Source organism: Alternaria ethzedia (genome assembly GCF_023757985.1).
Source record: "Alternaria ethzedia strain BMP 0044 chromosome Unknown scaffold_10, whole genome shotgun sequence".
Taxonomy (NCBI): domain Eukaryota; kingdom Fungi; phylum Ascomycota; class Dothideomycetes; order Pleosporales; family Pleosporaceae; genus Alternaria; species Alternaria ethzedia.
In genome coordinates, this window is record NW_026056203.1 from 900,444 (window position 1) to 916,762 (window position 16,319).

A 16,319-nucleotide genomic window follows, 5' to 3' on the forward strand; every position below is an offset into this window, starting at 1 on the left:
CATACTTTATCGATGATGCCATGTGACGCAGCCGCTCAGAATCCTGTCTCTGTTTCCATGTTTGGCAGCCGCGTCCATCGCTGTGGAGGAGCAAATCGCGAGCGCATCAAGGACGGTCCTTTCACTACGCTACTGACTCGAGCAGGGGATGAGCCTGACGGTCTATCTCGCCGTCGTTGTTCCGTGGTGCCGCGGGAGGCTAGAGGCACGCCTCGACAGCGAAACCACGTTGACGGGTGCCCACGGCGGACTCTGCCAATGGCGGCGCGCGCTAAGCCCCTGACGGCCAATGGAATAAGGCTGCATGACGGCCATCCAGGAACCTGCCACAAATCAGGAACCGGCGCCGGAGCGAGGATGAAAGGGGTGGAAACGTGGGCCGCAGCGAAATGACAGCTTGATGCTTGCTTGTGCCTGTGACGTTCCTGACGCTCCCTTGGGATCGAGGGCTGGTTGCAGGAGGGCTGCCGGCACCCAGGGGGCAGCAGCGCAGGGCAGGCGGCGCGAGGGCAGGCAGAGCGCAGCTACTTGAGTGAGGATATTCTGAGGGTGGCTTTGCGGTGTGTGCGCTGTACATAGGTGAGGCTATGTCGCGCGCGGTGAATTAGTCGTGGCCGTACATAAGACGCGTGCATGGCTAATGCACATGTATGCGCGCAGGACCAAAATGGCTCTCGTCTGCACGTCACGTCACGTGGGGGGCATAAAGGCAGAATGGCAGCAAAAGTCAGCGCAGGGGGCCCAATGAAGGGCGTCGACAAAAAACATCTTGCAACAAATTCGTGCCATGGGCTGCCCGACAGTTGGGCGCTAACCGCTCCGGGCAGCCGAACGCTCCTTCCTGCTAAGCTTGGAACCACCTTCGCGCCGTCCTTCACCACTCGCCCCGAGCCTTGACTGTCAGCCCCCGGTGCTCATTTCGCGCCTATTCACTCCACCCCCCAGCGCCACACTCGCATCTCCCCCAAAAACAATCGCGTCGCCATGCTTCCTGCGCTGACCGCTCTGCACCTGCTCTCGCCTCCCCCACCACGTCTTGTCGCTGCGCATCGTGTTTCGCCCACGCGCTGCTAACTAAGCCGTCTTTGCCTCTCTCCGCCCGGCACCCGCCTCGCTGCCAACGCACGCAGCAGCGACCGCTCTCACCATAGCAACAGGCCGACTGCTGGCCCTCTGACCGCGCTTGTCCCGTCTGGGCCGCCCGATCTTCATTGTTACGACTCACAACGCTCCCCGAGCGCCGCTTCCACTCTAATCTCTTGGGCTAGCCCGCCGACTCGTGCAAAGACCCAGTACCGCACCCCTTGCTGTCTCTCATTACACGCGCCGTCCATCAATCACAGCACCCTCCTAAAGCCGGCGTGTTTTCGTTCGTGTGGCTCTGACCTCCATCACATCTCGCTCCCGCTAGATCGCTCCGTCTTCTACTCACCAAGCCGCATCACTGGACCTGGCCAGCTTTCACCATCTTCTCGCACCATTCGGAAGTCCACATCCCTACTCCCCCGAGCGCACAGGCACGCTCAAATCTCCCAGCCCGATCATTAAGCCACCTGCGCTATGGTCACAGAGTCATTCCTCTTTCAACCTCACTAGAACATCCTAACCTGCGGAATACTACCCGTCTACCGTGGTCCTGGGCTTGACTCCACACGCCCTCCCAACCGTCGTCTCTCATTTTCTCGACATTCCCGCACCTGCATCAACCTGGACCCTTACTACACGCTCCTATCGCATCTCAAACCCTCGATACGCACTGAACTCCCCCTCCCCCTCAGCTCTCAACCACACCTCCCCTGACGTCTACCTACCACTACCACCTTCTGCAACGCGAATCTTCACATGAGATGAACTAAAGGACCCTCGAGAATCGAGCATCATCGCCCAAGGACTTCATCATTGGTAAGCCTCATCACTGCTCCATCATCACGCCTCCTCTAACCTCCACAGTCCTTCCCATTGGGAGCATCTGCTATAACAGATCTTCAACTCAAAAGGGTACATTCACATCAATATGCATCCAGAATCACAAGCACAGCCACATGGCTGGGCCTCTCTTGAGGAGAGGTATGAGGTGATGAAGGAGATTGGCGACGGCAGCTTCGGCAGCGTCGCGCTCGCACGCGTTCGAACTGCGGGATCTCACATCGCTCGTCGTGGTACTCTGGTACGTACAACGTTCCACAGGAGCTAAGATATCGAGTCAACTGACGCGTCATAGGTCGCGATCAAGACCATGAAGAAGACGTTTGACTCATTCTCGAGCTGTCTTGAGCTGCGAGAGGTCATCTTCCTACGGTCGCTACCACCGCATCCTCATCTGGTACCGGCTCTGGATATCTTCCTGGACCCCTACAGCCGAAGGCTTCACATTGCCATGGAGTTCATGGACGGCAACCTGTACCAACTCATGAAGGCCCGGGACCACAAGCCAATGGACGCGCACAGTGTAAAGAGCATCCTCTTCCAGATAATGTCCGGACTGGAGCACATCCACGACCGCGAGTTCTTCCACCGCGACATCAAGCCAGAGAACATCCTCGTCTCGACATCGCAACAGAACGACACATCGCATCCCTTCCGCCGCTACTCAGCAATGATGACCCCTCCTTCGACACCCCCAGCCTACACAATCAAGATTGCCGACTTTGGTCTTGCCAGAGAGACTCACTCCAAGCTCCCCTACACCACGTACGTTTCGACCCGATGGTACCGCGCCCCGGAAGTGCTCCTACGTGCCGGTCAATACTCAGCGCCAGTCGACATTTGGGCAGTTGGTGCCATGGCTGTCGAGATTGCAACCTTGAAGCCCCTCTTCCCTGGTGGAAACGAGGTTGACCAGGTCTGGAGGGTGTGCGAAATCATGGGCAGCCCCGGAGGTTGGGTCAACAAGCACGGCCAACGCGTCGGTGGTGGTGAGTGGAAAGACGGTGTCCGGTTAGCACAGAAGCTGGGCTTCTCATTCCCCAAGGTAAGTCACACGGAAACTATGATCTTAATCCCCAGCTAACGGTCATCTAGATGGCCCCTCACTCGATAGACACCATCTTGCCATCGCCACAATGGCCTGCCAGCTTGGCACAGTTCGTCACATGGTGCCTGCTTTGGGATCCCCGTGCCAGGCCTACTTCCCGACAAGCACTCGACCACGAGTACTTCCAAGACGCCGTAGACCCTCTACGGCTGAAGTCATCATCTTCCAGGTTATTGGGTCGCAAAGGATCCGAACTCTCTGGCAACAACTCCCCAGACGCATCGCCCAAGCTCACATCGAAGACCTCATCATGGCTCCGTCGATCATTGGTCGCACGTGAGAGCGCACCAGCAGTCCCGCAACACACCACACAGCAGCCGTTGTCACCTCGACCATCTCCAGCCCAGGCCAACTCTGGCGATGTGAGTGGGTCGACCAAGCAGCGTCCTGCTGCTACTAAGCGAGCTACGTGGACGAATGGGACTTCGAACAACGGAGCTCCCATACCCATTCTACCCTCCATCAAGCCGATCTCACCATTATCGGCGGAAGTCACTGCGCAAGCCAATGTACGTGCTACCAATGGGGAGCAAGCTGCCGGCAAGATTGGACGACAACTCTCTCACGCATCACATGGCAACCACTACGCAGACGTGCATCGACAAGAAGCCGAAAGAGCATTGAACGGTCAATCAGAAGTTACTTCACCCTCAAATGGACAGAAGGAAGGTTTCTTCTCACACCTGCGGAAGCGTGCTCGACGCCTTTCTGGGCGTTACCAGACTCCCATGTCGCCGAATTCTGACGATATCGAGGCCAACGCTGGATGTGCACCATGGGCTGCTACTAGCGCTAGGCAATCGTTGGTGATGGACCAGTCACAAGGCGCAGCGTCCGGTTCTACTTCAGACTTCTCTGAGCTAGACAAGGCATTGCAACATGTCAGGGACAGTGTTGAAGCGCACTCTCAACAGACTGCCTCAACGAAGAGCTCGCGTGTTGCAACCAACCCTATGCTCAAACGTCACCACTCAGTGCCCCACGGTCCCGAGCCCCGGAACTCTGAGAACGCACCCAATGCACCGATCTCCAGCAGGACACGACGCGCGATGCAGAACAAATCGAACCCATCAAATAGGTACGAGACGCCTAACGAGGAAGAGGAACTGCTTAGCGAAGTTCTTGCATCCGCCACAAAGGCTGCAAAGAAGCTGGACAACCCGAAACCTCAAGGACCACGTGGTCCTGCGGCATCCTACCTGACACCGTCGCCATCAGCGAACCGTAACAGCGTGGGTTTCGGACAGTCTGACTACATGACACCAAGCAAGCCTATGGACATCTCTCAACATCAGAGCAAGAACGAGCAGCCTGTTTCCAAGTGGCCCACACCACCCGATGACGGCTCAGACTGGGCTTCAAGTGTGGCTGCCAGCCTCATGGCAGCACAGACCCGACACCGATGATATCCAACATCGCGGGACCCATACTTCTTTTCGCCTTGCCTTCGTTGCATGCTCTTGCATCCATATAATTGTAATTTGGGTCACCGCACCCGCTCTTTGTCGCTCCCTATACGACCGTACGACATTGAGCTCTCCCGTCTGGAACGGTGCACGATTACAGAAAGATAGACACAGACGCGACGCGCTGCAAAGCCCTCAAAAGCAAAGCGCACTTCCTGGGACGGTGTTACTGGCGTCATAACACATCATCGCCCTTTTGCGCAACCACCATCGTTTATCATCTCACAACGTTAACGTTGTCGTTTTCCAATATCACCTCCACATTCGCTCTGTACCACCACCACATTTTCTTTTTTTCAATCATCATCTCAGGCGACATTATACATCATACTTGTGGCGGATCGACGCGAGATTGTCGTCTGTTCATTCCGTGGGAAATTGTCGATACCTTGTCATCAAGTTACTTGGGTGTTACTGCAGGGATTGTCCGTGTTTGGGAAAACCCAGTGTACACCTTGCTTCTGTTTCAGATTCTCTTTGGCGCGCCTTGTTGGCGCTATCCCGTACTATACTAGACCGAGCTTTTTCCTTTATGTGCTTCATTTCATCGGCGGATACCCCCCAATTTGAGCATTTGGCGACTACATCATACCGTCAGCTTCTATCTCCTCTACTATATATCCTTGTTGGTTAAAAGGGAAGGCTGGGGTGAAGGAAGGGAGGCAAACCATGTTTTCTTGGGATAAACTTGGTAACAACATGGGAGGTGGGTAGAATAGTTTTTGAGCGATCAACTGGCCCTGTTTCAACTCTTCTCTTTGCGTCCCGTTTTCTACCTGCATTCTCCTTGCGTACTCTCATCTCACTATCTTGACTTTTCTAGCAAGTCCACACACAACCCGTTGTAATATGTAATAGGACATATAGCCCAGGATGGCTAGTCATTGTACGTTTCTTGCCTCGCGTCTATCCACGCACATGGCTCATGGGAAGGAGTTCGATACCACCTGGCTTGTTTTTTCTCTATTATCTACTATCAACAAAGCGATTGCGGCGGTGCCGAACGCGCATCTCCTATGTACTATTAGTTAGCTATCTCCCTACCATCAAATGAAAGCTGCTCGCTTGCCTGCCTCCGTCGCGGCACCAGACTGCAAAAACACCACACTACGTCTCCGCTGCTCTCCATCTCCATGCCTGACCCTGTGAAATCAATCTACCAGCCTCGGGCCAGCCTTGACGATTGCGTGATCCGCTCCACAGGACACGCAACGCCACTGCGTCACTCGCCTACTCGACCACCCTCGACTAGCCAACGCATCACTCCCGCCACTGCCATGAACCCTTCTTGCGTTCACGGGCAAGTGCACTAGCCACGTCTTCACGTACTTACAAGCATCTTCCCTAATCAGATCTTTCTCTCGCCTCCGAAAGATCTCCATCGGTCCTACTCGTGATCTTCAGCGGGCATCTGTATGGCAGTCATTCCTTACTTACCTAGGTAGTCCTCGCAGCGTCTTCCCAGATAGAAAGCTGGATACATGGTACTGGAGTGTACAGCGGTGTCCTCGTCCACCATGGTGAAGTCGGCAGGCATACGCTGACAGTCCGCCGCAGCGTCGACCAAGTCCATAAACCTGGTGATCTTCGTCTACGCGCACACATCATCCCCTCTTTTTCTACTACACCCAAAGCACAACAGCGTATTTCCACCACTCTATCTCCGCCTACCCAAACCGAGGTGTCTCAACAAAGCGGAAACGGAAGGTAACACGGCAAGGTGCGGCGGGGACGGCCCGTCGCATATGCAGGTCTCTGTACATATGCAGCCAGCCACCAGCCACTACCACTACCACAACGGAAAAGGAGATGGTATGGCGTCGATTGTCGCGATTGAGATTGCGGTCGCGATTGCGATCACGAGGACGATTCAGCATGTTCAAGTGAAACTCCTTTTGCTTTTTGAGGGAGGGGCAGAGTTTGGTACGCATTAAAGGGGGGGATATTGTGGTGGGATAAAAAGTAAGTATGGTTTATCTAGCTCGCGAGCGAGCGCGAGCGCGAGCGTCGTAGTGTTAGTTTAACACGGAAGAACTTCCCGGTGATGACTGATCTTGCGTTGTTTCATGTGGTGCTACATCGAGATGATTGCAATCAATGGTCGAATCTATTGATTCTAGTATGGACTTTCCAAGTCTCTGTAGAGACGATGCCGCATAGCCGTTACAGTATTCCCCATATCTAAGAAACGCCATAGGAAGGAGCATTGCATGGCGTTTCTTAGATGATTGATTGCTTTGCTTTGAATTTGCTTTGAATACACGAATTCGAAGCAAAGCAATCAATCATCTAAAAAACGCCATGCAATGCTCCTGCCTGTTTCCAATGCCTTCATCTTTTCGTAAGCATGGCTTTACCATCCGCCACCGGCGGTAACAGCCAGCCCAGCAACACGTTCCATGTCACTCGGCTTCTTCTTGCCAACATCGCTTTCGACCTTGATGTACGAAGTGTATATCAGCTTCTGCTGATCGACGCCCGTGATATCAGCCCAATGTGCCATGAGCTGCTTCATGCGTGACCTCGATATCCCATCAACGACATCTTGGTCAGGAGAGTTTCCATTCGCCTCCCCATTTGTCATGTGTTGATCGCCGTCCCCGTTTGATCTCTCTTCTTCCGAGTCTGTGCCCGAGAAGTAGGCTTCGTCCACCTTTGCCAGCCACTCTTTCTGCTCCTTTGGGCCTGGCTTGGGCGCGGGCGCATCTTCGTTCGCCTCTTGAATCCCTTCGTAGACGCGCACTTCTTCCACTTCCTGAACCTTGACTTGACCACCGCCGTTTGTGCATCCACCGGGGCAAGCCATGACCTCCACGTACGCATAGTCCTTGACACCCTCACCCGCAGCAGCAACTGCACCACCTGGTCTCCTGCTAACGCCCGTTTTGCCGCCCGGTAATCTACTGGCTTTTGCTGGCTTCAGTCGCCGTACCAAGTTCTGGATGTTCCTGAAACCGTAGAATCGTGCTGCTTTGATGATTGTTTCTGAGCCACGAACTACCGAGTATTCCACTACATCAGCATTACGCCCTCGGACTGTTGATATTGTAGATCCCGGATTTTGAGCTTGGTAGGTTTGCAGTATGTGGTGTAGATATCCGCCAGATGGACCGGCGGCTGCGCTTTGGTTCTTCCGGCGCGAAGGAGGGAATAGGAATGCATCTAGCTTTGGGTCTGGGAACGGCGTTCGGTCGCTAGATGGAAGTGGTGTACGAGGAAGGGAAGCGAAATTGATGCCACGGGCTGCTGCGAGATGTAAGAGTTCGCGAGCTGTGATTACGCAGTCGGTGTCGCGGATCTTTTCCTGCGACTGGTCATAGCTAGGTAGCCATGCAGCTGATGTTAGCTCTCCACGGCTAGCTTCAAGCTTCTTGTCGAAGCATGGCATGATGGCGAGGTGCCATATCTGAGATGGCAGCACGTTATAACGCTCGCTAAGAACCGACTTGATCAAAGTGCCGGTAAGAGCTTGTGGCGACTTGAGTCGCGAGAGATGCGGGAGAACGTATGGATGTGTCTTCTCTGCGTAGCATATCCATCCTGGGCAGGCAGATGTGAGTATAGGAGCTTTTGGAGTCGTATCGATTGAGCCCTCGGATCCGGGCTTTGGTGTAATCTTAGATGCTTCGGGAGAGAGTGCATTTGTGACCTCGTCTGCTGCGGCAACGAGACAGGCTTCGCGCATCGCGTTGGTGTCGATAATCCACGTGAAATCGCTTCCTTGATGGCCACCAGACCTCAGACCTAAAGGTCCACTAAGAAGCTGTGCGATCATGTTTCCAGCCTCTACCTCGGAAATGTTGAAGACAGCTGCCAGACTTGCGCGCGACTGTGGTGAGACGCTTGCGACGAATAGCTTTCCTTCAGCATTTTGCCCATTCATATCTTTCTCTGTCCCATTGCTCGTATGTCCATTCGTATGTCCATTCGTATGTCCATTCGTCCCATTGTGTGCCAGCCACGGTGCGCGTAACGACGGGTGGGTATCAAGCGTTGTGAGGACCTCGGTATGCGATTGCAGCGAAACCAATACGGCTTCCGCACTTGTTACACATCCTGAACAGGCGAGACAATCGGTAAGCGATATCGAAGCGGGTGGCGGCGGTTCTGAGGCGGCGGCTTTCTCTTCGGTCGTAACTTCGTATGGGTTCTAGCATCATTGTTAGAATGCGCCCGCGCATGACGCAATGCGATAACCTAACATACCGAGTTGTCTGCCTGCTGTACGGGGAGCGTCTCTATAGGTTTTATGCACGCGACACCCGGTGATATGAAGTCGTTGAGGTCGTCTGCTGAAAGAATGGCGCTCATGTTGCGCCGTGTTGTAGTGGGGGAGGGGTGGCAAGCGGTATTGCGATGAGAGTAAAAACGACCGCAGAGACAGCAAACACCAGACTATGCAGGCAAAACGTTGAGGAATGAGCGGAGGAAGAACGAAGAGCGCGATACAATTAAGAAAGCCCAAAACTCACGCCGCCCCGATGTCGCGGAGAAAGCAGTCACGCAACGCGCCGGCCTATCGATAGGCTCGCATTTCCAAAAGATTCCGAGATTACAAACCTCCGCGGCGAGTCGCCGCCACACTACCTAGGTATCCACATCTTCTGCATGCTCGCCGTCACTTCTCACGTGCTTACACATGCCAATGTCGAGTGCAGCAGGAACACATATCCACACTTGGCTACATTAGCTGCCGCAATATACTCGCTCACGGAGTATAGGAGCATACAGCATGCGCCCCGCATGCTTTTCGGCAGATCGATTTAGCCTAGCAAGCCGCGCATCGAATGGTCGGAGGGAAGGCAACAAACCTGGAAATGACCAACATGAATATAGTTATTCGCTTTACTTCTGACCATGCCGTGCCACAGGATTCTGACTTGCTCATCATGTTTTCTTTCCTCACATCTCTGCAGTGTTGCTGCTGCTACGTTCCGCCCGCATGCGACGCATTTCTATTGATACCTTGAGACTGATGTCTTCCAAGAGCGGCACGAGGTTTGAGGTCGCAAGGAGAAGGAGTGGGTGGATGTCTGCGCCTAGACTGCTGACGACATGTGTCTTCTTCGGTGCCTTGTGGTTGTGGTTCAACACAAGGACGTCGGAAGTTCTGATACCAGAGGATTCATTCGCCTTTGTACAGGACGAAACCTTAAGGGATATATTGAATACAACGCTAGCGGTACAACATGTCAGCTTCTCACATCCTACCTACACTAACCCAACTCAAGTTCGAGAAGATTTTGGTCCTCAACCTGCCCTCCCGTACCGATCGTCGCGATGCAATGAGTCTTGCAGCAGCAATTTCCAACATCAAGCTCGAATTTGTCGAAGGCGTAACAGGGGAGAGTATCAACAACAAGGCATATCCTCTACCAGAAGAGAACAGAAAGCTTTCAGCCGGCATTCGAGGAAGTTGGAGAACACATATGAACGCCCTACAACAGTACACGCTCTCCACCCTTGACTAGGAGACATCACTGACCTAACAACATTCAGAATAGTCAATCAAAACCTAACCACAGCCCTCATCCTCGAAGACGACGTAGATTGGGACACACGCATACGTCAAAACCTACAACGCTTCGCCCTCGCCTCCCGCTTCCTATCCTCAAACCACACGTCCATCCCCCTCTCCAAACTGCACGCCCACCGAAACACCGAAACAACACACACCGCCCTCCAAATCATCGACACAACCAACCTCGCCAAAAAGCTCATCTCCCTCCCTCTATCATCCCTCCCACGCCAATCCCACCTTACCCATACCTCATCACCACCATCACCCTACGGCGACCCCACAAAATGGGACATACTCTGGCTCGGCCACTGCGGAACCGGCATGCCACGTGAAGCCCCCGGTCAGCACTCCCAAGTCTACGACCACGCAGTCCACCGCACGATAACCCTAACGCACACCAACGATGCCACGGTACCCTCACCCCAGCACCTAAAAGCTCATCCTTTCCAAGGCGAACTAGACGCCCTAGCCACCGCTTTCCCACCACACACACGCATCTACCACCGCGCCACAGGCGGCACCCTCTGTACAGTCGGATACGCCGTCTCGCAACGCGGCGCCCGGCGCTTGTTGCATCAATTCGGGGTGGCGGGTTGGAACGGGATTTTCGACAGTGAGCTTGGGCGGTGGTGTGCTGGGAACGATCCGGATATGGGGCGGCAGGCTCAGCACGCTTCTGGCAGTGCTAGGGGAGGTGGCGGCGTGGGTGTGAAGGGGGATGAGAGGGTTTGCCTGACGACTCAACCACCTGTTTTCGCGCATCATCATCCGAGTGGTGGGGAGAGTGATATTGGTGGTTTGGGAGGCGGGTTTGCGAAGGGGGTTGAGACGAAGTATCTGAGGTATAGTGTTAGGATGAATTTGGGGGCGTTGGTTGGGAGGACGGGAGGGGAGGTTGGGGCGGAGGGTTTGGTGGATCAGTGGCCTGATGGGGGAGAATGAGGGTATGGATAGGAGGCTGGTCTTGTGTATAGGCATGAAAGCGGGCCAGGCAGGGACGATTGAGTGAAGTGTCATGAGTAGTGGTTATTCTTCAACTTCTCTGCCCTAGCTATTGAGATCCACCTACTGTGGCTTTTCTTTCGCTCTTTAGATCACCTCTTCCTCCTCCTCCTCCTTCTCCAATCAATGCACGAATCCTTTCCCAAAGACAAAACTTCCCGGTACCCGCCGAGGCGTTCTTCCTTTCTCCCTCCAACCTGATGATTAAAATAGGAACGAACGACTCGAAGGTATCATGAACAAACAGGCGGCCGTCCCGTCGTGCCCTTCCTTGTAACGCCAATGAAAAGCCAAAATAATGCTCCCTATAAACAATGCACAAGCTCACTGGGTATAATGACCTTGCGCCTTTTGTGTTCAAATAGACCCAATGCGTGCTGTAGATGGTAGCTTCGACATGACTCCGGGCTCCGCTGGTTTCATGATCGGTGTTGCGCCTGTGTTATGTGCTATCGCCTTTGCGCGATCCAGTAATTTGCGTGCACAGTAGTGCAGATCGTCTGTCCTGGTCGGGTCGGCTGGTTGCCGGTGGCTTCATCCAACAACGTTTCGTGCTCGAGTCCGTCTTGATCCTCCAATCGCAGAGACCAAACGTGCGGAATGTCGAACACAAGTATCCTACGCATGGCAAAATCGCGTCCCTCAAAATCCTCAATGCTTTTGCGCGACCAGCTCTTCACTCAATCAGCGGTTTCCGTACGCCTCCCACAATTGCGATACCGAGTGCGCGCAAGCCTTCTGGGTCGTTGGATCGAACAATAGTACTGGCGGGCAACATGGGGTTGTCAGGTGTGACGTGTGCGGCGTCCTTGGCTGCCTGCTCAATGGCCTCCATTTCCTCTTTACAGCCTGCATGGTCAAAAGGACATACCACAATGGGCTGACGGAGCAGGATGTCTCGGGCTGACGACATTTGCGCCTGCGTTCAGTCAGCATAATTTTCAACTTGCAATTCGCCCAGTCCAGCCTACCTTGACAGTGAGGTAGTACTCAATCTTGTATAGAGTACCAGTCGTCGTAAAACCAGTAACAGCGTACATGGGAAACTCCTTCTGCCCTCTTGGGATAACACCTGCGTTGTCTCGTAGATCTTTTGCGGGGAAGACTAGCCCGAGGTTCGTGAAATAGCCCGCTTCGGGCATCCTCACTCCGACGTGTTGCTGTGTTTTTGCCAGCGTCTTGACTTTACGAGTCGGCTCATCTCCTTCGTGGTTGAAGATGATCTCTTCGTCTATGCCGACTGTGATCTTATTGATTGTGACCTTCTTCGCCTTGCTCAGCCAGTCGGGGTTGGGACTCAATTTGATGTATACTGAGACTGGGTCCATGGGTCCATAACTCCATCTCGGCAGGCTGATGCCAAGGGTGACGAGGTGGTCCGTCACTCGCTCTGCGCTTTCGGGTCGATTGTACATGCCAAAGGTAGAGAGGGTGTCGTATCGTTGTATCGGCACGGCAAAGGGATACTTCTTCTGTTCCTGGGGCCCTTGCTGTACTGTCACGACGAGTTCGTAAAACGTCTCCGCCGTCCGACTCGGTAATTGTAGACTCGCGGGCGGGACTCTCCTCGCTACCTCCTCGCCGCCGCGTCCGTACGGTATGAAGATGACGAACGGGAGGTCCATACATAGTATACTCTCATGCTCTCTTCCGGGCGAACATCGATATAGGAGCATCTCCTTACCGACGATGTCGGTAATCTCTTTGCGCGGGGCTGCCAGATGCTTCTTCGTAACCGAGTCGGCGGACGGGTGTATGGTTTCGCGACGGTGCAATGCGATGGTGACGAGGGAGACATTGACGGGCGCCGATACTCCAATGAGTGGCCGTATCTCGACTTTGCCTTCTATTCGAGGCTGTGACATGTCAGCAATGGCCAGTACCCTTGTCGAAGGGGAGTCGGTCATACAGCGACTCGACGCGGCTGGATGGAGCGCAAGACGCCCACTCATAACGGAAACAGACTGGAGACACGTACTAGTGTTGCTGATATGCCCGGATAGCCAACCAGAAAGTTACTGTTGGGCGGTCCTGAGACGCGAACGAAGGCCGACATGTTCGTTTCTCGCAGCGCAGGCCTGGGAGGGCAGCGGGCGCTGCATGGGCGTGTCCGTGGCCTTTCAGAATGCGGTGCCCTCGTCCGAATCGCGCGCTGGAGGCTCTAGGGTGGTGATGCGCCGGGCAGCTATGCCGTGCTGGGAGCTAGGTAGCCTTCCGGGCAGCCAATTGTGGGGTTGAGATGATGTAGGCGCCTCGTATCTCGAACCCGCGGGGCTCAGCGTGGCAGTGAGGCCGGTGGATGCGCGGCGGGCCGACGGCTAAGGTTTGCGATGTAGGAATGGGCGTGTCTTGGGTGAATGCGCGGGGATACTGTGGTGGATTACGTCCCGAGCGTGGTAGGGCTGTCGCCGGGTGGAGCTTATGCGGCGGCGCTTATGATGAGGTCGGCCGTCTGCCAGTGTCGCGAGCAGAGGAGGCAGCGTGGGCAGCGGGCGGTAGCAATGATGATGACAGCGAATGCAGGGCGATTGCACACAGTAAGCGCAGTCGGATAGACGCGCGATGTTCTAGGCGCGACGAGGTGGAGGTGGATGGGCGCTCAACTTCGAGGGTCCGATTCGTGCGCCATCATCGCTCCTTCCAAACCACAAACACGACTGATCTGCACCCACCACCATGTCCGTCACAGTGAGTCCAACCGCCTGCCTACTGCAAGCTTGTTGCTAACAGTGACTAGCTGCATACGACAAAGGGCGATATAAAACTCGAAATATTCTGCGAAGCCGTCCCCAAGACCGCCGAGAACTTCCTCGCCCTCTGCGCGTCGGGCTTCTACAACTCTTCACCCTTCCACCGCCTGATCCCCTCCTTCATGGTCCAGACGGGCTCGCCAGCCTCCGACCCAAAGTCCAAGACTTCCACATCCATCTACGACACGCCAAACCAGCTCTTCGAGGACGAGCTTCGGCCCGCGTTGCGACACAATGCAAGAGGCATCTTGAGCATGGCGAACAAGGGACCGAATTCAAACGGCTCGCAGTTCTTCATCACATTTGCGCCTGCGCCGCACTTGGATGGGAAGAACACCGTCTTTGGAAAGGTGCTCGAAGGATGGGAGGTGCTGGATGACATGGAGGCCGTTCAAGTAGACAAGAAGTCAAGACCGCAGGAGAAGATGGAGATCAAGAATATTACCATTCATGCAAACCCGCTGGCAGGATGAACAATATTTTACTGGGCACAGCGGTAGTAATGCGACTCATGTCAAGCTGGAAGCCTAGTGTCTGATTGGAGCCTGAAGGATGTCGCGTCATCTGCAGAAAAAGAAAGCGCGGATCAAGATCTGAGAGAGCCGGCCATTCACACTATCGGCGTTGGGCAGAAGGATTCCGAGTCGCTATAGGCATCACGAAGCATGGACGCAGGGAAGAGTTGGAAGAAGATCATGTCACACTGATCATGGCTGGCGAGGCCTTGGTATCTACGAGCGCCGACCTAATGCAAGAGTCAAGGAAATCTAAGAGACATCGAAGTTAGCCCTACGCGCCATTGGTCGTTGTCCCGTTCGCTGCCATGCTAGCCGCATGCTCCTCCTCGTAGCCCTCCGTCTTCATGTCGAGCAACCCAAGTTCCTCCTCCTCCGCCTCTGTCCTCTTGTAGTCCTCGACCTTGATCTTTGGGTCGGGCTCCGGTGCCGTGAAGCTCTGGACGTAGCTGCTGGCGAGAGGGTCTTCGAGAACGAGAGTGAACTTGTCTTCGCCGTTGATGGCTGCAGAGAGGTTGTGGAAAAAGGTGTTCCACTTCTGCTTGGACTCTGAGTCCATTGAGTCTCCTCCTCCGCCAGCGTCGAAGATGGAAGATTTCAAGTCATCGCGTACTTGGGTCAGTAGACCTTCGATCGTGGTGAACCTGCCACCAAGAGTACCGGGTTCAACGCTGAGGTTGAGCTCGAGGCAGGACATGGCGCATGATTCGGCCTTGAGGATATCTCGCAACAGATCTTCCTTGCTGTCAACCGTGACTGTGATACGACGACCCAGCTCAGGAACTTCGCCTCCGGTTTTGACCTCGTTACTTCGGTCTGCATTGCATTAGCAGGTAAACGTGGATTGTTCCATGATATAAACTTACATCCGCAGTGATCGCACACCGTGCTCATCAGGACCACCTGCTTGAAGTGGGGAATGTTGACCATCTTCATGTTTGTGGTGCACGACTTGGTGCATCCTGGGCAGCTGGCAGGGAAGGAGTAGACCTGGTTCTCCACAATGTCGTCCTCATCCACGTTGTTCACCATTGGGGCGTGAGAGGACGGCATCTCTGGGTACATTTGGGAGGCGTGGTACTCTGGTCGGATCTCTGTGGCAGGCGCTTCACCGCTGGCGTCACCGCTGGTGTCGCCCAGACCGAGCGCTTCGTTTTGCGCCGCCGTTCGTGGGTATTCGTTGCGAGAGTATTTTCCTGCGCCAAGTACATTGGGAGGTTCGATTGACGAGTTGCCGGCAGGGTCGTCGATCGTGATCTTGAAAGGCAGCTTCTCTCCGGTAGCCATCTGCTTGATCGTGGTAATGACTCCCTGCAACTGCTCGTACACCTCTGGTACCACCGCCTTCCTCTCCTCCTGCTTCTGTTCTAGATCTTGCGCTACCATTGCGAGTATGCCCTCCACATTCGTCAGTTGTCCTCGCCCTTGTGGTATCTCTAGATCGATGTCCTCGATTCGGAACACTGCGGTGTCGCTCTTGATAATCTGACGGCTCAGATCGTCGGCCGTTTCAACTTTGAGAGAGAACTTGATGCCTCGTTGCTGGATCTCACCGGCGGGTTGAACCTCAGAGTTCTTGAAGTGGCAATGCGGGCATGAGAAGGACATGAGGACGATCTCGCGGAAGAAGGGTATTCTTGTGAGGAGGAGGCGCGTAGTACCCTTCCAAATGTCAGCTGAATCTATCATTACTTTATAAATGCACCTACATCTTCGTGACAGTTCATGCACATGCTTTCGATCTCGTCGACAACCTTTGTGTCGTCGTTGTCTCCCTGGGCGCTCGCCTCGGCGACCTTGCGGCCCATGTCCTCGAAGAGATCCTTCGCAAGGCTCTGTTGCTGTGCCATGTTTGCAATCGATTAATGTTGGTGTAGGGTAGTGTTGGACAAAGTGATTTTGCTTGCGACTGTATTGACTTTCGCAAGTTCTGATGACATAACTCCTCGAATTTTTTGAGCCCCGCGCTTGCATAGCGGGGTGTCCACGGGTCGCTAGGCCCTTCCATGCAGGTGGGCTGCATTCACTCAG

At 54.4% G+C, this 16,319-nt stretch overlaps 5 protein-coding genes across 5 annotated transcripts; 2 read left to right on the forward strand and 3 right to left on the reverse strand.

Annotated features, from left to right (window-relative positions):
* Positions 1-2,014: 2,014 nt before the first annotated feature.
* J4E87_005192 (uncharacterized protein) lies at positions 2,015-4,440 on the forward strand (the record flags this gene model as incomplete). Its single annotated transcript, XM_049376808.1, has 3 exons — positions 2,015-2,167; positions 2,222-2,971; positions 3,022-4,440. 3 exons carry the CDS (start codon positions 2,015-2,017, stop codon positions 4,438-4,440), a joined length of 2,322 nt encoding a protein of 773 aa, XP_049233664.1.
* A 2,413-nt stretch (positions 4,441-6,853) lies between these two features.
* NAR1 (Cytosolic Fe-S cluster assembly factor nar1) lies at positions 6,854-8,811 on the reverse strand (the record flags this gene model as incomplete). Its single annotated transcript, XM_049376809.1, has 2 exons — positions 6,854-8,650; positions 8,707-8,811. 2 exons carry the CDS (start codon positions 8,809-8,811, stop codon positions 6,854-6,856), a joined length of 1,902 nt encoding a protein of 633 aa, XP_049233665.1.
* Positions 8,812-11,699: 2,888 nt separating this feature from the next.
* On the reverse strand, positions 11,700-13,079 carry J4E87_005194 (uncharacterized protein; the record flags this gene model as incomplete). The annotated part of the gene is made up of 3 exons (XM_049376810.1): positions 11,700-11,942; positions 11,995-12,879; positions 13,002-13,079. The coding sequence occupies 3 exons, from the start codon at positions 13,077-13,079 to the stop codon at positions 11,700-11,702; spliced, it is 1,206 nt and encodes a 401-aa protein (XP_049233666.1).
* Positions 13,080-13,699: 620 nt separating this feature from the next.
* CYP10 (Peptidyl-prolyl cis-trans isomerase cyp10) lies at positions 13,700-14,246 on the forward strand (the record flags this gene model as incomplete). The annotated part of the gene is made up of 2 exons (XM_049376811.1): positions 13,700-13,711; positions 13,761-14,246. The coding sequence occupies 2 exons, from the start codon at positions 13,700-13,702 to the stop codon at positions 14,244-14,246; spliced, it is 498 nt and encodes a 165-aa protein (XP_049233667.1).
* A 316-nt stretch (positions 14,247-14,562) lies between these two features.
* Positions 14,563-16,138, reverse strand: J4E87_005196 (uncharacterized protein; the record flags this gene model as incomplete). The annotated part of the gene is made up of 3 exons (XM_049376812.1): positions 14,563-15,104; positions 15,155-15,950; positions 15,998-16,138. 3 exons carry the CDS (start codon positions 16,136-16,138, stop codon positions 14,563-14,565), a joined length of 1,479 nt encoding a protein of 492 aa, XP_049233668.1.
* Between the last annotated feature and the right edge of the window lie 181 nt (positions 16,139-16,319).